The sequence below is a fragment of the Acomys minous genome (assembly GCF_964271855.1).
Source record: "Acomys minous genome assembly, chromosome: 18".
NCBI lineage: Eukaryota > Metazoa > Chordata > Mammalia > Rodentia > Muridae > Acomys > Acomys minous.
The window spans coordinates 53,800,384-53,817,358 of NC_140501.1; the positions used below are offsets into that span (position 1 = coordinate 53,800,384).

General features: G+C 47.0%; 1 protein-coding gene across 3 annotated transcripts in view; it reads left to right on the forward strand.

Moving 5' to 3' along the window:
* The first annotated feature begins 1,143 nt into the window (after positions 1 to 1,143).
* PNOC (prepronociceptin) overlaps positions 1,144 to 16,975 on the forward strand; it is a 30,120-nt gene continuing 14,288 nt past the window's right edge. For 2 of the 3 annotated variants that reach the window (XM_084767429.1, XM_084767427.1), the window contains exons 1-2: positions 1,519 to 1,596; positions 16,808 to 16,957. In XM_084767429.1, coding sequence (XP_084623555.1) covers positions 16,832 to 16,957 — 126 coding nt within the window. In that variant the 5' untranslated portion in view covers positions 1,519 to 1,596; positions 16,808 to 16,831. Of the gene's footprint in view, positions 1,328 to 1,518; positions 1,597 to 16,807; positions 16,958 to 16,975 lie in introns of those variants that run through there. The other variant, XM_084767428.1, reaches the window with a different exon arrangement.

The following is a 16,975-nucleotide window of genomic DNA, read 5'->3' on the forward strand; positions in this document are numbered from 1 at the left end:
CAATCAATAAGGCATAACAAGAGGGATGGGAAAACACTGGGCAGACAGCCAGCAAGATCTACCACAGTCTCCCCACACCCCATGTCATACGGAGAATTCAAAAGAGTTCATGGTGGCTGCTTTGACCGACCATGACCAAGTGGGCCTCAGAGATCTCGGTGCCGAGTGGGCAAGCCAGTTCCCTGGGCCTTTTCACTGGGAACACACATGAGTGGGAACTTCATTCTCAGGGTTTGCTCTTAACCTGGGCAAGTGCCCTCTGTTTGCTTTTCATTGAGCTATAATTTCTATAGGAACAAAACTCAGCATTCTAAAGCTCTCTTCCGTCACACTCAAAAGAAACCCTGTGCCCGGCAGTGGTCAGGGCAGGAGATTCTCTCAAGCCTCCTCTGCCCTGTCAACACACACCAAAAGCCAGACTTGCCACTTGAACGGGTAGCCTGCTCTCCTTGGATGGTGAAAGCCTTGCATTCTGGAATGTTTTAAATCTTCGTAGGAAAATTAAAAAAACAGCATCCTGGTGCAGTGCCCCCCCACCCCCCCAGGGCAAGGAAAGGGGGTCCACATGGACATGGGAGACTCCCCACTGCCTGTGAACCACCTGTGGGCAGATCACTCCTTGCCTGAGCTAAGAACATTTGCAACAAGGGCTGAGGTGTGTTCCACAGGCTGCAATGCCCTAAGGTGCGGCAGCAGCAGCAGCAGCTTGGAAACCGCCCTGGATGCAGATGGGAGACTTCAGGTAGCACCAATGAGAGCGAAGAGACAACGAGGTGGGAGAGAACACAGCACTAGCACTTAATGAGGGCCTCCGGGTCCCAGATACACACAGAATCTCACCACCCGACTCCGATCTTGGGAGCTGCTGCACCCATTCTACAGAAGGGAGCCCAAGGCCCACAGGAGCTGCACGTGTTCCAAGGGGGAAAGCTGAGATCTTAGCGTCCCTGCTGAGCTTGTGCTCTGTTATGTACACTGCTCTGTGCTCTGGGCACCTGTGGAGAACGCCTCTGGACCAACCCTGGTGCGGCCTAGCGCTCACCACCCCAGTGGGGCCAGCACATTAGGAGGGGGCTCGGCTGAGCCGGTGGGAGCTGGCAAAGAGCTCCCCCTCCCTCCTGTGTGCTGCCTGATCCTCACTCCTCAGGCACAGAGGTTACTGAAGAAGACTCCAGGTTTTGGGGTCTGCCTTAGCCCTTATCACCAGGAGTCTGTTTTTTTTTTTTTTCTGAGTGACTTGCCAGCTTTCCCTGGCTAAGCCATCCTCACAGTGACTCTGAAAGCAACGGAGAGGCAGCTGAGGGATCCTGACTGATCCGGAGTCCAGGTGAAGCAGGCTAGAGGCTGCGATGATGGGGAGGTTGGCATGTCACAAGTCTGAACGTAGCGCAGGGGAGGGGGCCGGCCAGGCAAGATTGTAGTTGGGCCATTTGGTTGATGAAGGGGGTCAGCGTAGGCATGTGTCATCATCGAGGTAGGCAGGGAAGGGGAGGGCTGTGCAAGGGGGGGGGGGCGAGGATATATATATATGCTGGCGTGGCTGACACAGAGGAACAAGCCTCACTTCTGAGAGAGCCCTGTGACAGACAGCGTCAGGTAGGCAATGCATGTGGCCCCAGCACCAGCTGGCTGGCACTATCTGCCCGGAACCCTCTCGGGAGAGCAGGACAGCCTGGCTGGCTCTTCCAGCTCCGGTCTTTTGTCCACTGTGGCTGCTTGCTGGCCTCTTGTGGGATTATGGCTTCATTCATCTTACTCCCGGTGTTCCGATGGTAGAGAAAAGGGGGAGGGCTGAGGGCTAGCTAATCTCAAAGAGAAATGGGAAAGAAAGCTGAAACTTGGAAATGAAAAGTTTTGTCTTCCCAGTTGTGGCCCCTATGGGTGATGGATACACACGGAAGAGGTGGCTGCGGGAGAGCGGGCAGACATTGGGAAGGGGTTTGCCTTTCAGAGTAGCCCTAGGAAGCCCCTGGCACACCTTATGGAAGATTTTTGTTCTGCGGCTTCCTGCTCTTTGTGCAAGCTGCTGTCTGGTGTCATTGAATCTGATGTCATTCTGGTCTGAGTTCTCTTACACGCAAATTGTTGGTAATGAGGGGGAAAAGACCGACCCGAGGACTGAGCTTCACCTGTGTGCATGGCTGAACGCAGTCAGTCTCTGGCTGGGTGAATCTCATGGGCATTTCTGAAGGCATGACCTTGGTCCTCTGGATCCTGGGTTGTTTCGAGGTATCCTTTCTTTCTTGACATCTTTCTCCCCACTGCCCGTCTGTCCCACCTCAAGGGTCTCTGCCCAGATCGCATGGAACTCTCTCACACGTCAGAACATCTGAACCCTCTCTGCCCTCTCTCAGCTCTTCTCTTTCTCCTCCTCTTCTCTTTGTGCGTCTCTTACCCCCACCCCCCTATCTGCCATCCTCTCCTCTCCCCCATCTCTCCTCTCCCCTCTTTGAAAATGGGCAAGTTGGGGGGGGGGTGGGATTTCAAGTAAGGCAGGATGATTTGGAAAGGGGGCTATTTAAAGCATGCCGCTTTGGACTTGAATACCCCAAGCCTGGGCTTAAACATCTGTGGTTAGCTTCCTCCAGCAGCTCATAATTGCCCCAATTATAACCAATAACATTGTTCGGCAGCCTAACAAAAGCTGAGCTCCACACGGCATTTGCCAGCAAGCCCAAACGAGAGTTCTCATCACAGAGGGAGAAAAGTAACTACCCGGCTTCGTATCCAAACCTCCCAAAGAGAATGCTGTGGTCTCTCACTGCCAGTGGGTGGATGCCTCACACACCCTCCTTTTTCTCGTTTATGAAGCCTAGCAGGGCAAGTTTTCATCAGTGCCATGATACCTTAACAGAAAGGAGTCGTCTCTCTTGGGCTGGCTGACTCTCCTGCCGGGGCAACTGCCCCAGACAATCACCTGCTTTTCCAGGTGACCCCCACGGCGCTGTCTGTGGAAGAGGGGCTCTGGTGCAGCTGACGGTCTCTTCAGGTGCAGCCGCAGCAGCTGCTGCTGCCTTATCAGCTGAAGTCCGAGGGCACTTAGAAAACTCAGCAGGTTTTGCATTGCCGGTGAAGGGAGTAATTGCAGGATTAGACATTAGCGGAGCCTGAGAATGGAGCTGTCACCAAGCAATTTCATCTTCAATCAATCAGGTATTTATCAACTACACCCCACCAGGCACGGGAGGCACAGGAGGGCTCTGTAGATTCAGTGGAGGCGCTAATAACAGCACTTCGTTTGTGCAATGATTTACACACTTCGCACCCATTATCTCCAGCAGCAACCCTGGAAGGCAAAAAATCTTTATCTCCGAGTTACAGGAACAGGACCCAGGCCACCAAGCGCAGCCCAGTGCAGCTGTGCCAGGTCTGGTGCTCTCTCCCCTTCAGGTCTGCGGTGCTTGTAAACTAGTAGCAGGCACACAGCACAGACAGAGCAGGAAGCAACTCGAGAGAATGGGGTAAGACAGGGCTGGGTCTGATCAGCCCTACACTTGTGGTCCAGATAGTAATGCTGGAGGAATTTGGGGAAGGCACTTCCTCCAGAGACTGAGGCCAGTGGAAAGAGGGGTAAAATTCACGTGGATCCGGGGTTTGAAGGCAGCCAAGGACAAAAGCACAAAGGAAAGGCAAAGGAACTAATATTTCTTAAAACCACGAATGACAGGCAGCAATCTAAACTTGGCTATCTACTTATTTCATAAACACACACACACACACACACACACACACACACACACACACACACAGTGATAATATGAGGTTTGCTCTTGCATTGTTTACCTGCAATGACATGATTCAAAGACCCTTCCTTCCCCCAACTCTTCCACTCACACTGACCATAAGGACATTTTTAAGTTTACTCACTGCTCTGGGTCATCAGGTATTTTCAGAAAGAATGAACACATCTCAGAAAATGAGAGTCACCTTAACGTCTGCTTTTGGGGGCTTGAGTTCCTGGGGACTTATTAGACAAATGGGATCTCTGAAACCCACAGCTGCTCCCACCATCTCCTGTAGACCTTGCATTCTAACCACAGGCTCTAGCCGTGAGATTTGGGGCACACCAATTTGAGGGGGCAAGGGAACACAAGTTGACTTTTCTGAGCATCACAATCCTCAGTGGGTTTACAACCACTTAAACCTCAGCTTTCCATAGTCCTAAATTCCTGGCAGCTGCTTAGGCATTGCAGCCGCAAAGGCTAGCTAGGTGGGGGGAAAGCTGGGCTTGCCTCCCGGCTAAGCAGACAAGGCTCTGCAGCTTGCAGTGTCACAGCCAGCCTCCTTTCTCCTAGTGCTGGTCCTCTGATCTTCCCTGCTCCTGTCACCCCATTCATCCTTTCATTCATCCAACCGAGGATGTGCGTGGTGTTCCTGATAGGAGCCAGACAGTGTGTGTACCAGTAGTGCAGAGCCGTCAGCTATCCGCTTTCTCTCGACTCACCATCACAAGATGTGAATGAGCCCAGACCAATAGTCCCCAAAGGGGCTTACCAACCCAGAAACCTCCTAGGTTATTAGAAATTGAGATGTTAAATTATTTTTACTTTAGCGGACGTGCACACACACACACACACACACACACACACACACACACACACACACACAGAGTTTCCCCTGCAGGCACATGTGGAACGCAGAGGTCAACGTCAAGTATCTTCCTCCTCTACTGTTCCTCACTTTATTCACTTGAGCAGAACCACTAACCAAACCTGCATTTCAGGCTTTAGCCAGGCTGACTGACAAGGAAGCCAGCAGAATCCACTCGTCTCAGCACCCAGCCTGAGCACTGGTGGGGTTGTGGGCACGCAATCCCACTCCTGGGTTTTTATATGGGTTCTGGGGACCCAAGCTCAGGTCTTCGTGTTGGGCAACAAGCGTTTTTACATACTGAGCCACGTCCACATCCCCTAGATCTTATCTTTCTTAATTTGTACACTAGTGGATTTTATAATATACATAATATGAACAAAGAGGTTGGGAATGGATATTCAAAACTGATTGCTAGAGTAACTGGGGTTAATGACAACTAATTTAATTCTTTATTTCAAAATAGCTAGTGTACAGGATTTAGAGCATTTGCTAAACCAGAGAATGATAAATGTCCAAGGCAGCAGATGTGTCCACTACCCCAATCTAATCGCTATACATTGCACACATGTGTGGAACTAGCACACCGTACCTCCATAAACATGTATAACCTTGTCAATTAAAACTTTCTTTAAAACTGGTTGCTAAACCGGGCATGGGGGCGCACGCCTTTAATCCCAGCACTTGAGAGGCAGAGACAGGTGGATCACTGTGAGTTCGAGGCCAGCCTGGTCTACAAAGCAAGTCCAGGACAGCCAAGGCTACACAGAAAAACTCTATCTCAAAAAAAAAAAAAAAAAAACAAAAAAAAAAAAAACAAAACAAAGCAAAAAAAAAAATCTGGTTGCTAGAGATACAAAATTAAAGAAGTCAGAAGATTATCTGAATCTAGATTTGTCATTCTCTTCCTTTATGGGTTTTCTGATCATTTTTAAAAGAACATAGAGTGATTTTATAAATGTAAATAAAAGCTTTTAAAAATCCATTTAAACTCTCTCGACAGTGTATGTGGCAGCATTTACCAGAATCAGGAAGGTGAACATTAAGAGCATTCCCTTCCTATGTGTGACAGCTAAAAGGACATGTGTCTGGCCTCCCTCCTGGGAAGCCAGCACGTCTTCATGACCTTCATGTGGGGCTGTCTGAAGCCACTGCCCTGTCTGTCGTCTCCTCCCCTCCCTTTTTCTTGCTTCTCTAACTGGTAGAGGGCAACCCTGGCCATTCATAAAATCAAAGGATATTAACCATCTCATGCAGCTGCCTGTTTTTGTAGGAAGAGAAATCCAGGCCCAGGAGAAGAAATTGTCATCCTCAAGATTACACAAGTAACAACAGAACCAGATCTGGAAGCCGGGACCCTGTCTCCAAGCAGAGTCCTGTCTCATTCAGAGCTCTACCTGGGCACCCTTGGTCCACATAGGGTGTGCAGGTGCTTTGTGCACTAACACACACACACACACACACACACACACACACACACACACACACACACCCTGATCCCATCCCCTTCTCTCTGGGTAGAAAGTGACAGCAGGAGAGAAACCTTTTCAGAGTAAATGCATCAGTTAGGCACAATCTTTAATCGCAGCACTCGGAGGCAGACGCAGGTGGATCTCTGAATATGAGGCCAGCCTGGTCTGCAAAGTGAATTTCAGAAAAGCCAGGGGGAAGGGGGGCAGGGAGAGAGAAATCATATCTATTAAAGGAAAGAAAGAAAGCGCTCTAATACGGACATTTGCGCTGCCCTGGGCTATGAGAAAGCCTGTGACTCTTCGGTGCTTCTATTGGAGAATGTGGGTGGAGCCTTTTCCTTCTAGATGCAAGTGTGGCCACTTCCTTTTCATCAATGACATGTATGGATAGTGTTCTTTACAAGTTATAGATGACGTTTATATTCTGTAATCTGGAGGCAACTTAATCTAGCTTTCTGGGGTAAATACAAGTTTATAGGGCTAAGTAGCTTGCCTAATTAATAAATAGCACCGTCCTGCCTGTGATGGATCAGAGAACCAGGGTATGAGGAAGACCCTGTATCCTACCCATGATGCATAGCTGGTAGACTGTGAGTGTCTCTTGGTGAATGGGGGTGTGGGGGAGGGACTGAGCCAGTCCTCCAAATGAATTCACATGAAGAAAGATCATCAGAGAGGTACCCTCAAAACCTAAGTGTGGGGGTGCAACCCCAGCTCTGTCCTCTCAGAGTGCATTTCTCCCATCCTCAGTCTCCTCAACCGTAAAATGGAGTTGACAGCACTTAGCCCATAGGATGGAATCTCATAAAGCCATTGGCTCTCAAAAGCTGTCAGTCACGGGGATTCCTTCCCAACAGAGAATCACAGTTCACTCCCCTTTTCTTTGTTTTCTTTTTAAAGATTTATTTGTTTATTATTATGTATGCAGTGCTCTTCCTGCATGTACACCTGCAGACCAGAAGAAGGCATCAGATCACATTATAAATGGTTGTGAGCCACCATGTTGTTTTCTGGGAATTGAACTCAGGACCTTTGGAAGAACAGTCAGTTCTCTTAACCTCTGAGCCATCTCTCCAGCCCTCACTGCCCTTTTCAAAGCATAAACCTTGTATAGGGTTTGTGAGAAATCAGAACATGGGTTAAAATACCCGAGTTCAAGTCCTAACTCTGCTGTGCATCATCTTAGGCAAATTGCTTAACCTTTGTTAGTTGATGTTTAATCCCAGAAAGGAGGGTAAAAAATAGCCCTCAAGTGATAGGGTTGTAGAGGACAATAAATATCATTGTTTTATTGTTATTAAGTAAATAATAATATTCCCTATGTGTCACTGATGAAGAGTGATCCCTCTTCCCTTCTTCACCGAAAGCACCCAAGTCACAGACTTTCTCCTTGGCCAGGAAACGGGCCTCAGAGTCTCGATTCACCTCTCGTTACACGTGTCTTCATCCAGCAGAAAGCAGCTAATTACGTTGCCCTTGGAGGCAAGAGTAAACGAAAGTAGATTAGGACTAAATCACAGTGGTCTCTTAGCTTTATAAACAGCAAGATACAATCAAATTTATAAGGTGCCATTACCTAAATAAAAGGTAATTAAGCCTTTCTTTATTCAATACAAAATGGCCTGATTATAGGATTGCCACAGTGAATGGCTAATTGCCCTGGGCTTGTTTATAAAAATGGAAGCCATTAAAAACTCAAACATCCTCAGGTGCACGGTGCTCACTGATGGTCAGCCACCATGGCTGGAGAGTAAGCGAACGGGGGCGTCCACCACCTTCACCTGGCAGCTGAGAAGACCAAGGTTCTGAGAAGAGGAATAATTTGCCCAAAGTCAGACAGTTACAAAGTGGACAAGGTAGAGGCACAAATATGACTCCAATCCCTTCTCCTCGACCCCAGCATATGTGCACAGCTCCAAACCAGCACACAGATGGAGTTTAGGCTTCTTTTACTTGTTGCTGGTGTGTGTGTGTGTGTGTGTGTGTGTGTGTGTGTGTGTGTGTGTGTGTGTAACTGTATGTGTGAATGTGTGTGGTGTGTGAATTGGGGACAAGTATGTATGAGAGTTGGGGAGCAAGTGTGTGTGAGTGGGGGAGGCAAGTGTGTGTGTGAGTGGAGGGCAAGAGTGTGTGTGTGTGTGGTATGTGAGTATGTGCAAGTTTGTATGTGAGTGTGTGTGGTATGTGAGTATATGTGGTATATGAGTCTGTGTGAGTGCTGAGGGCAAGTGTGTGTGTAAGTGTGTATATGGTGTATGTGAGTGTGTGTGTGAGTGGGGGGTGAGTGTGCGTGTGAGACATGTGTTTGTATGTGCATGAGTGTATGGTACATGTGTGAGTGTATGCAGTGTGTGAGTGAGGGGGCAAGTGTTTGTGATGTGTGAGTGTGTGTGTGAGTGGGAGGCAAGTGTATGTGTGAGTGTGTATGTGAGTGTGTGAATGGGGGACAAGTATGTGTGAGAGTGGTGGGCAAGTGTGTGTGAGTGTGTGTGTGGTACGTGAGTGTGTGTAAGTGTGGGGGGCAAGTGTGTGAGTATGTGTGTATGGTATGTGAGTCGGGAACAAGAGTGTATGTGTGTGTGTGTGTGTGTGTGTGTGTGTGTGTGTGTGTGTACATACCTCATACTTGCAGCACTCATCCTACTTAAGCCTCCCAAGTGCTAGGATCATAGGTGTGTACCACCATGCCAGACATGTTCAGACTTATTAAAAATTAAAAAACTTTTGGAGTTGGGGATGAAGCTTTGGTTGGTGGGGTGCTTGCCTAGCGTGCACAAAGCCCTTGGTTCAATCCCCAGTACTGTCTAAACTGGGTATAGTAGTGAATGCCTGTAATCCAGCACTTGGGAGGTGGGGGTAAGAGGGTCAAAAGTTCAAGGTCATCCTCATAGTGAGTTCAAGGCCAATCTAAGCTACATGGCACACTGCCTCAAAAAATAAAATAAATCTTTACTTTAAAAAATGTAAAACAAAGCCGGATGCATGCCTTTAATTCCAGCACTCAGGAGGCAGAGGCAGGCAGATCTCTGTGAGTTTGAGTCCAACTTGGTCTACAAAGAGAGTTCCAGGACAGCCAGGGCTACCCAGAGAAACCCTGTCTCAAAAAACAAAACAAAATAGCAGTAGTGGTGCACACCTGTAATCCCAGCACTCTGGAGGCAAAGGCAGGCAGATCTGTCAGTTCAAGGCCAGCCAGATTTACAGAATGAATCCAGGGCAGCCAGGGCTACACAGAGAAACCCTGTCTAAAAAAACAAAACAAAACAAAACTTTTTTAAAAATTAAAAATTCTGGCTGGAGAGATGGCTCAGAGGTTAAGAGCACAGTCTGCTCTTCCAGAGGTCCTGAGTTCAATTCCCAGCAACCAAATGGTGGCTCACAGCCATCTATAATGTGATCTGGTGCCCTCTTCTGGTGGACAGACACACATGCAGTCAGAACATTGTATACATAATGAATAAATAAATCATCTTTAAAAATTAAAACTTCTACTAGGCTCTCTATATTTAATGTAATTTTATATATCACACAATTGGCCTGGGTATCATAAAACTACAAAAAAAAAAAAGAGTCTACATTGTGATGTATTTCCGTTGGTTTTTGCACGCTTGCTTATGTCGATCAAACCATCCTCCGTGAGATGGGACCCTATTGTCACTCCTACCTTGTGGCTTCGTGGGCTTGCAGAAAGGAACGGAGGCTGTCCAGTGTGGAAGGACTTTATGTAGCAGCTGGAACTGCTTGTTAAAGGGGAGAGTGTAGTGGCAAGATGGCACCCTATATGTGACCTCAGGCAGATGAGACTGAGGCGAGAAGAACGTGAGCTGGAAAATCCCCACACTCGGGAGGCAGAGGCAGGAGGATCTCTATGAGTCTGAGGCCAGCCTGGTCTACAATGTGAGCTCCAGGCTAGCCAAAGCTACATAGTAAGACCCTGTCTCAAAAAAAAAAAAAAAAAGTGAAGGAAGAGAAAGGAAGTCAAGAAGAAGAAGATTGGAGAGAAAGAATTAGAGAGGAAGGCAGGGGCGGAGGAAGAAGAGGATAGTGAGAGTGGAAGGAAGGACATAAAGAGCAGACAGGAGGGGAGTCTAACGAAAACCAACCCCAGAGGGCTAGTGAGTTACACGTTTTTACATGCAGCCGGCAGCAGAGGCTAATTGTTCCAGGATGGCACCCCTACATTCCGCTTACCCCAAATTGTAAATGACAACTATCAGTCAAAACGCCAACACTTCAGGCACATCAAGTTGCTGATGGAGTCGTTGAGTACCCTCAGTGGGGGAGTCTCATTAACATCTGTCACAGTTTGTCAGCTCGCCCTAAGACTTGCCTTAAACATTCTAGGCAGGAAATAGAGGAAATGGCCCATACCCTTTCTTCTGTGACATATGGCCACTGCCATCGTGTGGCGATACAGGGAACAGCTGTGCTGTTCTGAATAGATCCTACAAGGGGAAAAAAAAATGTTTTCCTAACTAGAAGTACAAAATCTGAGCTGCATATGAAACTTGGAAGCAATTATCAGCTGACAGGAGAGTCAGAAAGCCTGTTTGAGAGTGCTTTGTGTTCTGGAACGTGTATTTTGTATAATAGCTATTTGAGTTGCATTTTTGTTTTCACCTCGAAGAAGCATTCCCATTAACCCTCACAGACCTTGTACGGGACACAGCCCCAGCTACGATCCTGTGTGACCAGTTCTCCAGCAGACAGGCATCAGAATGTCTGCATAAGATGACATCATCGTCCCTTACTGGGATGACATAGCATCCTCTTCTCCTTGATCACACAGGACCATCCGCTAATAGAGCATTTGTGGGTGGTGCAGGTTCTTGAGGCAGCACACTGGACTCCCAGTGAGGCTCCAGAACATTCCAGAACATTCCTGGAATTTGCAGAGAAAAAGGAAGTGGACTCCTGAGATTCCCCCACTGTCCTTTGTCAACTGTTCATTGAGCAGATCCTAAAGTTTGTGTCCCAGCTTGGGTACCGGGCAGACAAACAGAACAAGACCTCAGTCCTCCAGGAAATCATAGGCCAGTGGAAGCAACACAGAAGTTCCTCAGATGCTCCTTATTTTTACGGTGAGATTGAATGCAGCCGGTACATTACAGAATCAATGGTCTGAATCCAGGGCTCTTCTCCCAAGATGATCAGATGAAAAAAAGAAGAAAAAAAGAAAGAAAGAAAAACTCACATTACACAACTCTGCAGGACCACTCTGGTTAGCCCATGTGACAGATGGGATTGCTGAGCCCCACTTGTTTCCTATGGTAATATGTTGCCTTGGGACTCCACAGCACTAGCAAAGACTGGTCTAGCTCAAGCCCAGTCTAGCGATGGCTTTCTGGAAGAGGGACATTGCTGCCATGGGGATACGGTATTCTGACAGAGGAAACAGTTAGTGACAAGGTTAGGAACCTGAGATGGGTGGGAGCTGTTCTCACTGAGTCAGGAAGTGATGCCAGAATGAATGACGAGGGATGAGGCAGCAGCCAGTGCCCAGCCAAGTCCTTGGAACATCTGATGGCCATGGATATTATAGAATTATTTTAAGAATGAAATGGTATCATTCAATGGCTTGGAGGGAGGCCAGATGATTAGGTGGACTAATTAGGAGAGTATTACAATAATAAGGCAATAAATCTCAACTAGACACTGGCTGTTGGGTTAGAGAAAGAAAAAAAAATTTGTGTTGGAGAGACACTCACTGATACAGATGTGTGAGTCTTTTATTTATTAGCTCAAGGCATGTCACCATCTGAAGGATAAAGCACAAGTGTCCTAGAAGAGCAGACAAGACCTGCTCCCTTTGGACCAGCCTCTTCAGCAGGTGCTAACCTTAAAGAGTGTGGGCAGGCTACTGGTCTACCCTCCACTCGCACAGGCTTTGATCCAGAGCTCCTGGGCTCCCCGTTACCAAATGTTCATTTTTGATACCCACTTCAAATGGTAACTCACTGACTTAAACACCTACTGAGGGCTGGGGATGTAACTCAATTGGTAGAATGCTTGCCCAGTGTAAATGAAGCCCCGGGTTGAATACTCAACACTATAAACTGGGCTTAATGCTGTACACTGTAAGCCCAGACCTTGGGAGGTAAAAACAGAAGGACCAGGGTTCAAAGTTCAAGGTTATTTCCAACTACATAGGGAGTCGAAGGACACCCTGGACTGTGTGAGACTATTTCAAACAAGCAAACAAACAAAAATCTACTGAACACCATCCTTCAGGTGCAAAACACTTCTTGGTACACAAGAGCCTAGTGATCTCCCAATATGACTCCTTGGTAGCATCTGTTGCATGTTCCCTTCTTAATCCTGTTGACTGGCTCCATTCACCTCTACAGCTATGTCAAACAGATAAGTCACCCAAGAATATTGTTAGGGACACAGATCCTGATGTGATGGCTGTGGGTAGGGCCCAAGACTATACACTTCTTAGAAGACCCCAGCAGACATCATTTAAAAGGCAAAACCTGATAGATTTCTCAGAATCATCTGGCAAAAAAGCAGTGAAAACAGTTGTTTTGTTGTTGTTGTTGTCCATGTAGAAAAGTTGCATAGAGTAAAATAAACACTCTAAATCTATAATCTGATGGATATTGGAGAATATATACACACCCCTACAGCCCCAGTAGAGAACATCAATATTTCTAGAAAGTTTCTTCTCAACCTTCATTTCTCTTGCCATGAAAAAAATACCCTGACGCTAGAAGACTGGCAAGTTAGCTCAGTGGTTAAGATCACTTGCTACTCTTTGGTTCTCAGCACCCACGTTGGAGAGCTCCCAGCTGCCTGTAATTCCAGCTCCAAGAGCTCCATTACCCTCTTCTGGCCTCTGGAGGCACCACAAAGAGAGAGAGAGAGAGAGAGAGAGAGAGAGAGAGAGAGAGAGACAGAGACAGAGAGAGACAGAGACAGAGACAGAGACAGAGACAGAGAGAGAGACAGAGAGAGAGACAGAGAGAGAGAGGAGAGATACATCAACAAAAATAAATTTTACTTTAAAAGCAACTTCTTTAAGCTTACAGTTCCAGGCTAGAGTCTATCAAAGCAGAGAAGCCACAGTGACAAGGACTCGCAGTGCTTTATTACATCACATTCACATGTAGAGCAGAGGGAGACGAATGCGACCTTGCTTACTTGCTTGCTCTCAGTTGCATCTCTCCTCCCTTATACTGTTCAAGACCTGTTGCCTAGGGAATGGTGCTGCTCACAGTGGGCTGGGTGTTTCTACATCAATTAACAGTCAAGGCAATCTCACAGTCATGCCCTAGACAAACCTGACCTAGACAAGCCCTTGTTAAGACTCTTCCTAAGTGACCTTAGGTGTCAAGTTAACAGCTAAAACTAGTTTCCTATGCCTCCTCCCTCCATTCAATCCTCCAAGTAAAGATGGTTCAACCCAAACTACCATAATCCAAGGAAGTAGGTTTCAGAGTCTAAGGATTTTTCTAGTCAGGATTCTGTAGAGGAACAAACTGATAGAGTATATATGTTTATAGTTATACATGTATATATTAATACATATATATATACATATATGTGGGATTTATTAACATGGCTTTCAGGCCATGGCCCAGCTAGTCCAATAATGGCTGTCTACTAATGGAAACTCCAAGAATCAGTAGTCGTTCAGGCCATGAAGCTGGATGTCTCAGCTGGTCTTCAGTAGACACTGGAATCCCAAAAAGGTAGGCTGTGATGCCAGTGACGGAGTGAACTGGCCAGCAAGAGTGAGGGAAAGCGAGTAAAGAGAACGTTTCCTTCTTCCTTGTCCATTGTATAGGCTGTCCCCAGAGGATGTGGCCCAGATTAAAGGTGGCTCTTCATACCTCAAGGAATCCAGATTAGCCTGGCAGTGGTGGCCCTCGCCTCCAACCCCAGCTCTTGGGAGGCGGAAGCAGGCACATTTCTGTGAGTTTGAGGCCAGCCTGGCCTACAGAGTGAATTCCAGGACAGCACAGAGAAACCTTGTCTCAAAAACCAAACAAAGAAACAAAGGATCCAGATTAATGATGGGTCTTCACACTTCAAATTATTTAATTATGAGCTGGAGAGATGGCTCAGAGGTTAAGAGCACTAGGTGGTTTTCCAGAGGTCCTGAGTTCAACTCCCAGCAACCACATGGTGGCTCACTACCATCTATAATGTGATCTGATGCCCTCTTCTGGTGTGCAAGAAGACAGTTGTACTCATATACAAAATAAATAAATAAATAAATAAATAAATCTTTTTTAAAAAAATTATTGAATTAAGAGAGATCCCTCACAGGTGTGCCCAACTGCTTGGGTTTAGTTACTTTCTGATGTAGTCACGTTGATAGCACAGTTAGAATAGCCATCACAGATGTTGAAGAATTAGAAAAATCACAATATTTTTATGCAACTCTGCGTAAACGTGACAAACTACCAACCCAACTAGCTAACCATTAACTCTTCTACTAGAGTAGTTTCCTCATCCGTTTTCCTACAGCGTTCCCATGCATGGAACACCAAGGTGAGCATCATAACCCTGTATTCAGGAAGCCAGCTTTCATCTTAAATGTTGGCTGCTGTAACAAAAAGACCCTAGACCGGAAGGTTTATAAACAACAGGAGATCATTCCTCACGGTTCTAGAACAGGAAATCCAATGCCAAGATACAAGCATCTTTATTGCCAAGTGAGCCCCATTCCCTAAGTCACAGACAGTACCCCAGGAGCTAATGATCCCCCCACCAAATCCTACCTTCTACTGTCATCATCCTGGGGGGCTAGGGTTTTAGGTTCCTTTCTTTCTTCATCACAGACACAACAGCAGACAGAAACAACTTCTGTGAAGAATTGTTTATTCTGTTTATGGCTTCAGAGAGTTTCAGTCTGGAGACTCTCAAGGCAGGGGAGCTTCTTCCTGGCAGACAGAAAGCAGAAAAAAGAAGGCATGCTGAGTAGCCACAGGAGTCATGTGACCTACTCTTTCCAAGTAGACTTCTACTTTTCTGCCTTCTGCCTTTCACTGCCTCCCAACAAAGCTATCATCTTATGTACTTACCAAGGGATTAACCTATTCGTTATGCCAGCACCCTCAGGATCTCATGGTTTCTAGAGATGCCATTACAGATGAACCAGGAGTAATTTACTAATATTTTTTATGGTGTGTGTGTGTGTGTGTGTGTGTGTGTGTGTGTGTGTGTATGTGTGTACAGTATGTGTACATAGTGTGTGAGTGTGTGTATGTGTATACAGTATGTGTACATAGTGTGTGAGTGTGTGTATGTGTATACAGTATGTGTACATAGTATGTGAGTGTCTGTAAATAGTGTGTGTGTGTGTGTGTGCATAGTGTATGTGTGCATAGTGTGTTGGTGTGTGTACATACTGTGTGGGTGTATGTGCATAGCGTGTGTTTATGTGCCTAGTGTGTGTACATAGTACATAGGTGTTTGTGCACAATGTGGGTGTACATTGTGTGTGGGTATATTGCATAATGTGTGCATAGTGTGTGTGATATATGCATAGTATGTGTGTGTAAATTGCATGTGAGTGTATGTACATAGTGTGTGGGTATATGTGCATAGTGTGTGTGTATGTGTATGGTGTGTGTAGGCGGGTGTGCATAGTATGTGGGAGTATGTGCTGATCGTGTGTATGGTGGCCCAAAGTTGACTTCAGATATATTCCTCATCACTAACTAGACTATACACAGACAAGCAGATTCTTTCACACAGGCCTGGAAGCCACTGGTTCACCAATTATTTGTCCACCCTGCTCTGGTGATTCCCCGCCTCTACCTCCCACTGCACTGGGATTACAGGTGGCCCACCATGTCCACTCAGCCTTTGCTGGTGCCAGGGATCCGAACTCCAGCGCTCACTTGCATAGCGAGCACTTCACCCACTGAACCATTTCTCCCACCTCCTCCTATTTGTTTATAATCTGCTCAAGCTGTCTGCTGAGTTTAAGCATCATAGAATATGACATACGTATTCTGAGAAGACACTCAGACCATAGCAGTAGCTCAGAACATTGGTGACATACAGGGACACATGGAAGCTTCCTGAAAGAGAGACTTGAGGGACAAGCATTTCTGGTCACTTTGCAGACCTGGCCCCTATCTCATCTTCCAAACATTGCTATGAGGCATGTGCCATGCTTCCTCCTTTTTTTTTTTTTTTAAAGATTTATTAATTATGTATACAGTGTTCTGCCTGCATGTACACCTGTAGGCCAGAAGAGGGCATTAGGTCACATTACAGATGGTTGTGAGCCACCATGTGGTTGCTGGGAATTGAACTCAGGACCTTTGGAAGAGCAGGCAGTGCTCTTAACCACTGAGCCATCTCTCCAGCCCCCGCCCCCCCCCCCCCCCCCCCCGTGCTTCCTCTTTTACAGCTATGAAAACTGAGGTTTGAAGAGGTTGACCTAAAGGCATGCATTCGTCAGCTGGGATGTGATACCTCTGTCCTCCAGGAAGACTGTTGCCCACCCCACAGCAATTCCTGTAGTGACAGAGGCCAGCCAAGTGGCAGGAATCACAAGTGCTCTCCCAGGATCCAGACTACACATAGCCTGTGAATGAAAGCAGGTCAGGATGGCAGGGACCAGGCCACCAGTACTCCTGACAATCTATTCTTTCCCAGGTTGACTCTCAGACCTGAGGAGTCTCCTCCCAGAGGAATGATGCTTGCCTGCCCAGGTCATGCCCCACAGCTAACTAACCCTCTCCCCAAACTGTACTGACTAACACGTGTCCTCTGTGTTTCAGCCTCTTGCTCCCTGCAGCTACACCATGAGAATCCTGTTTGGTGACATCCTGCTGCTCAGCCTGCTCTCCAGTGCGTTCAGCAGCTGTCCTAGGGACTGCCTCAGCTGCCAGGAGAAGCTCCACCCAGCCCCAGACAGCTTCAACTTGAAGGTAGGTCCGGGAGGTTGA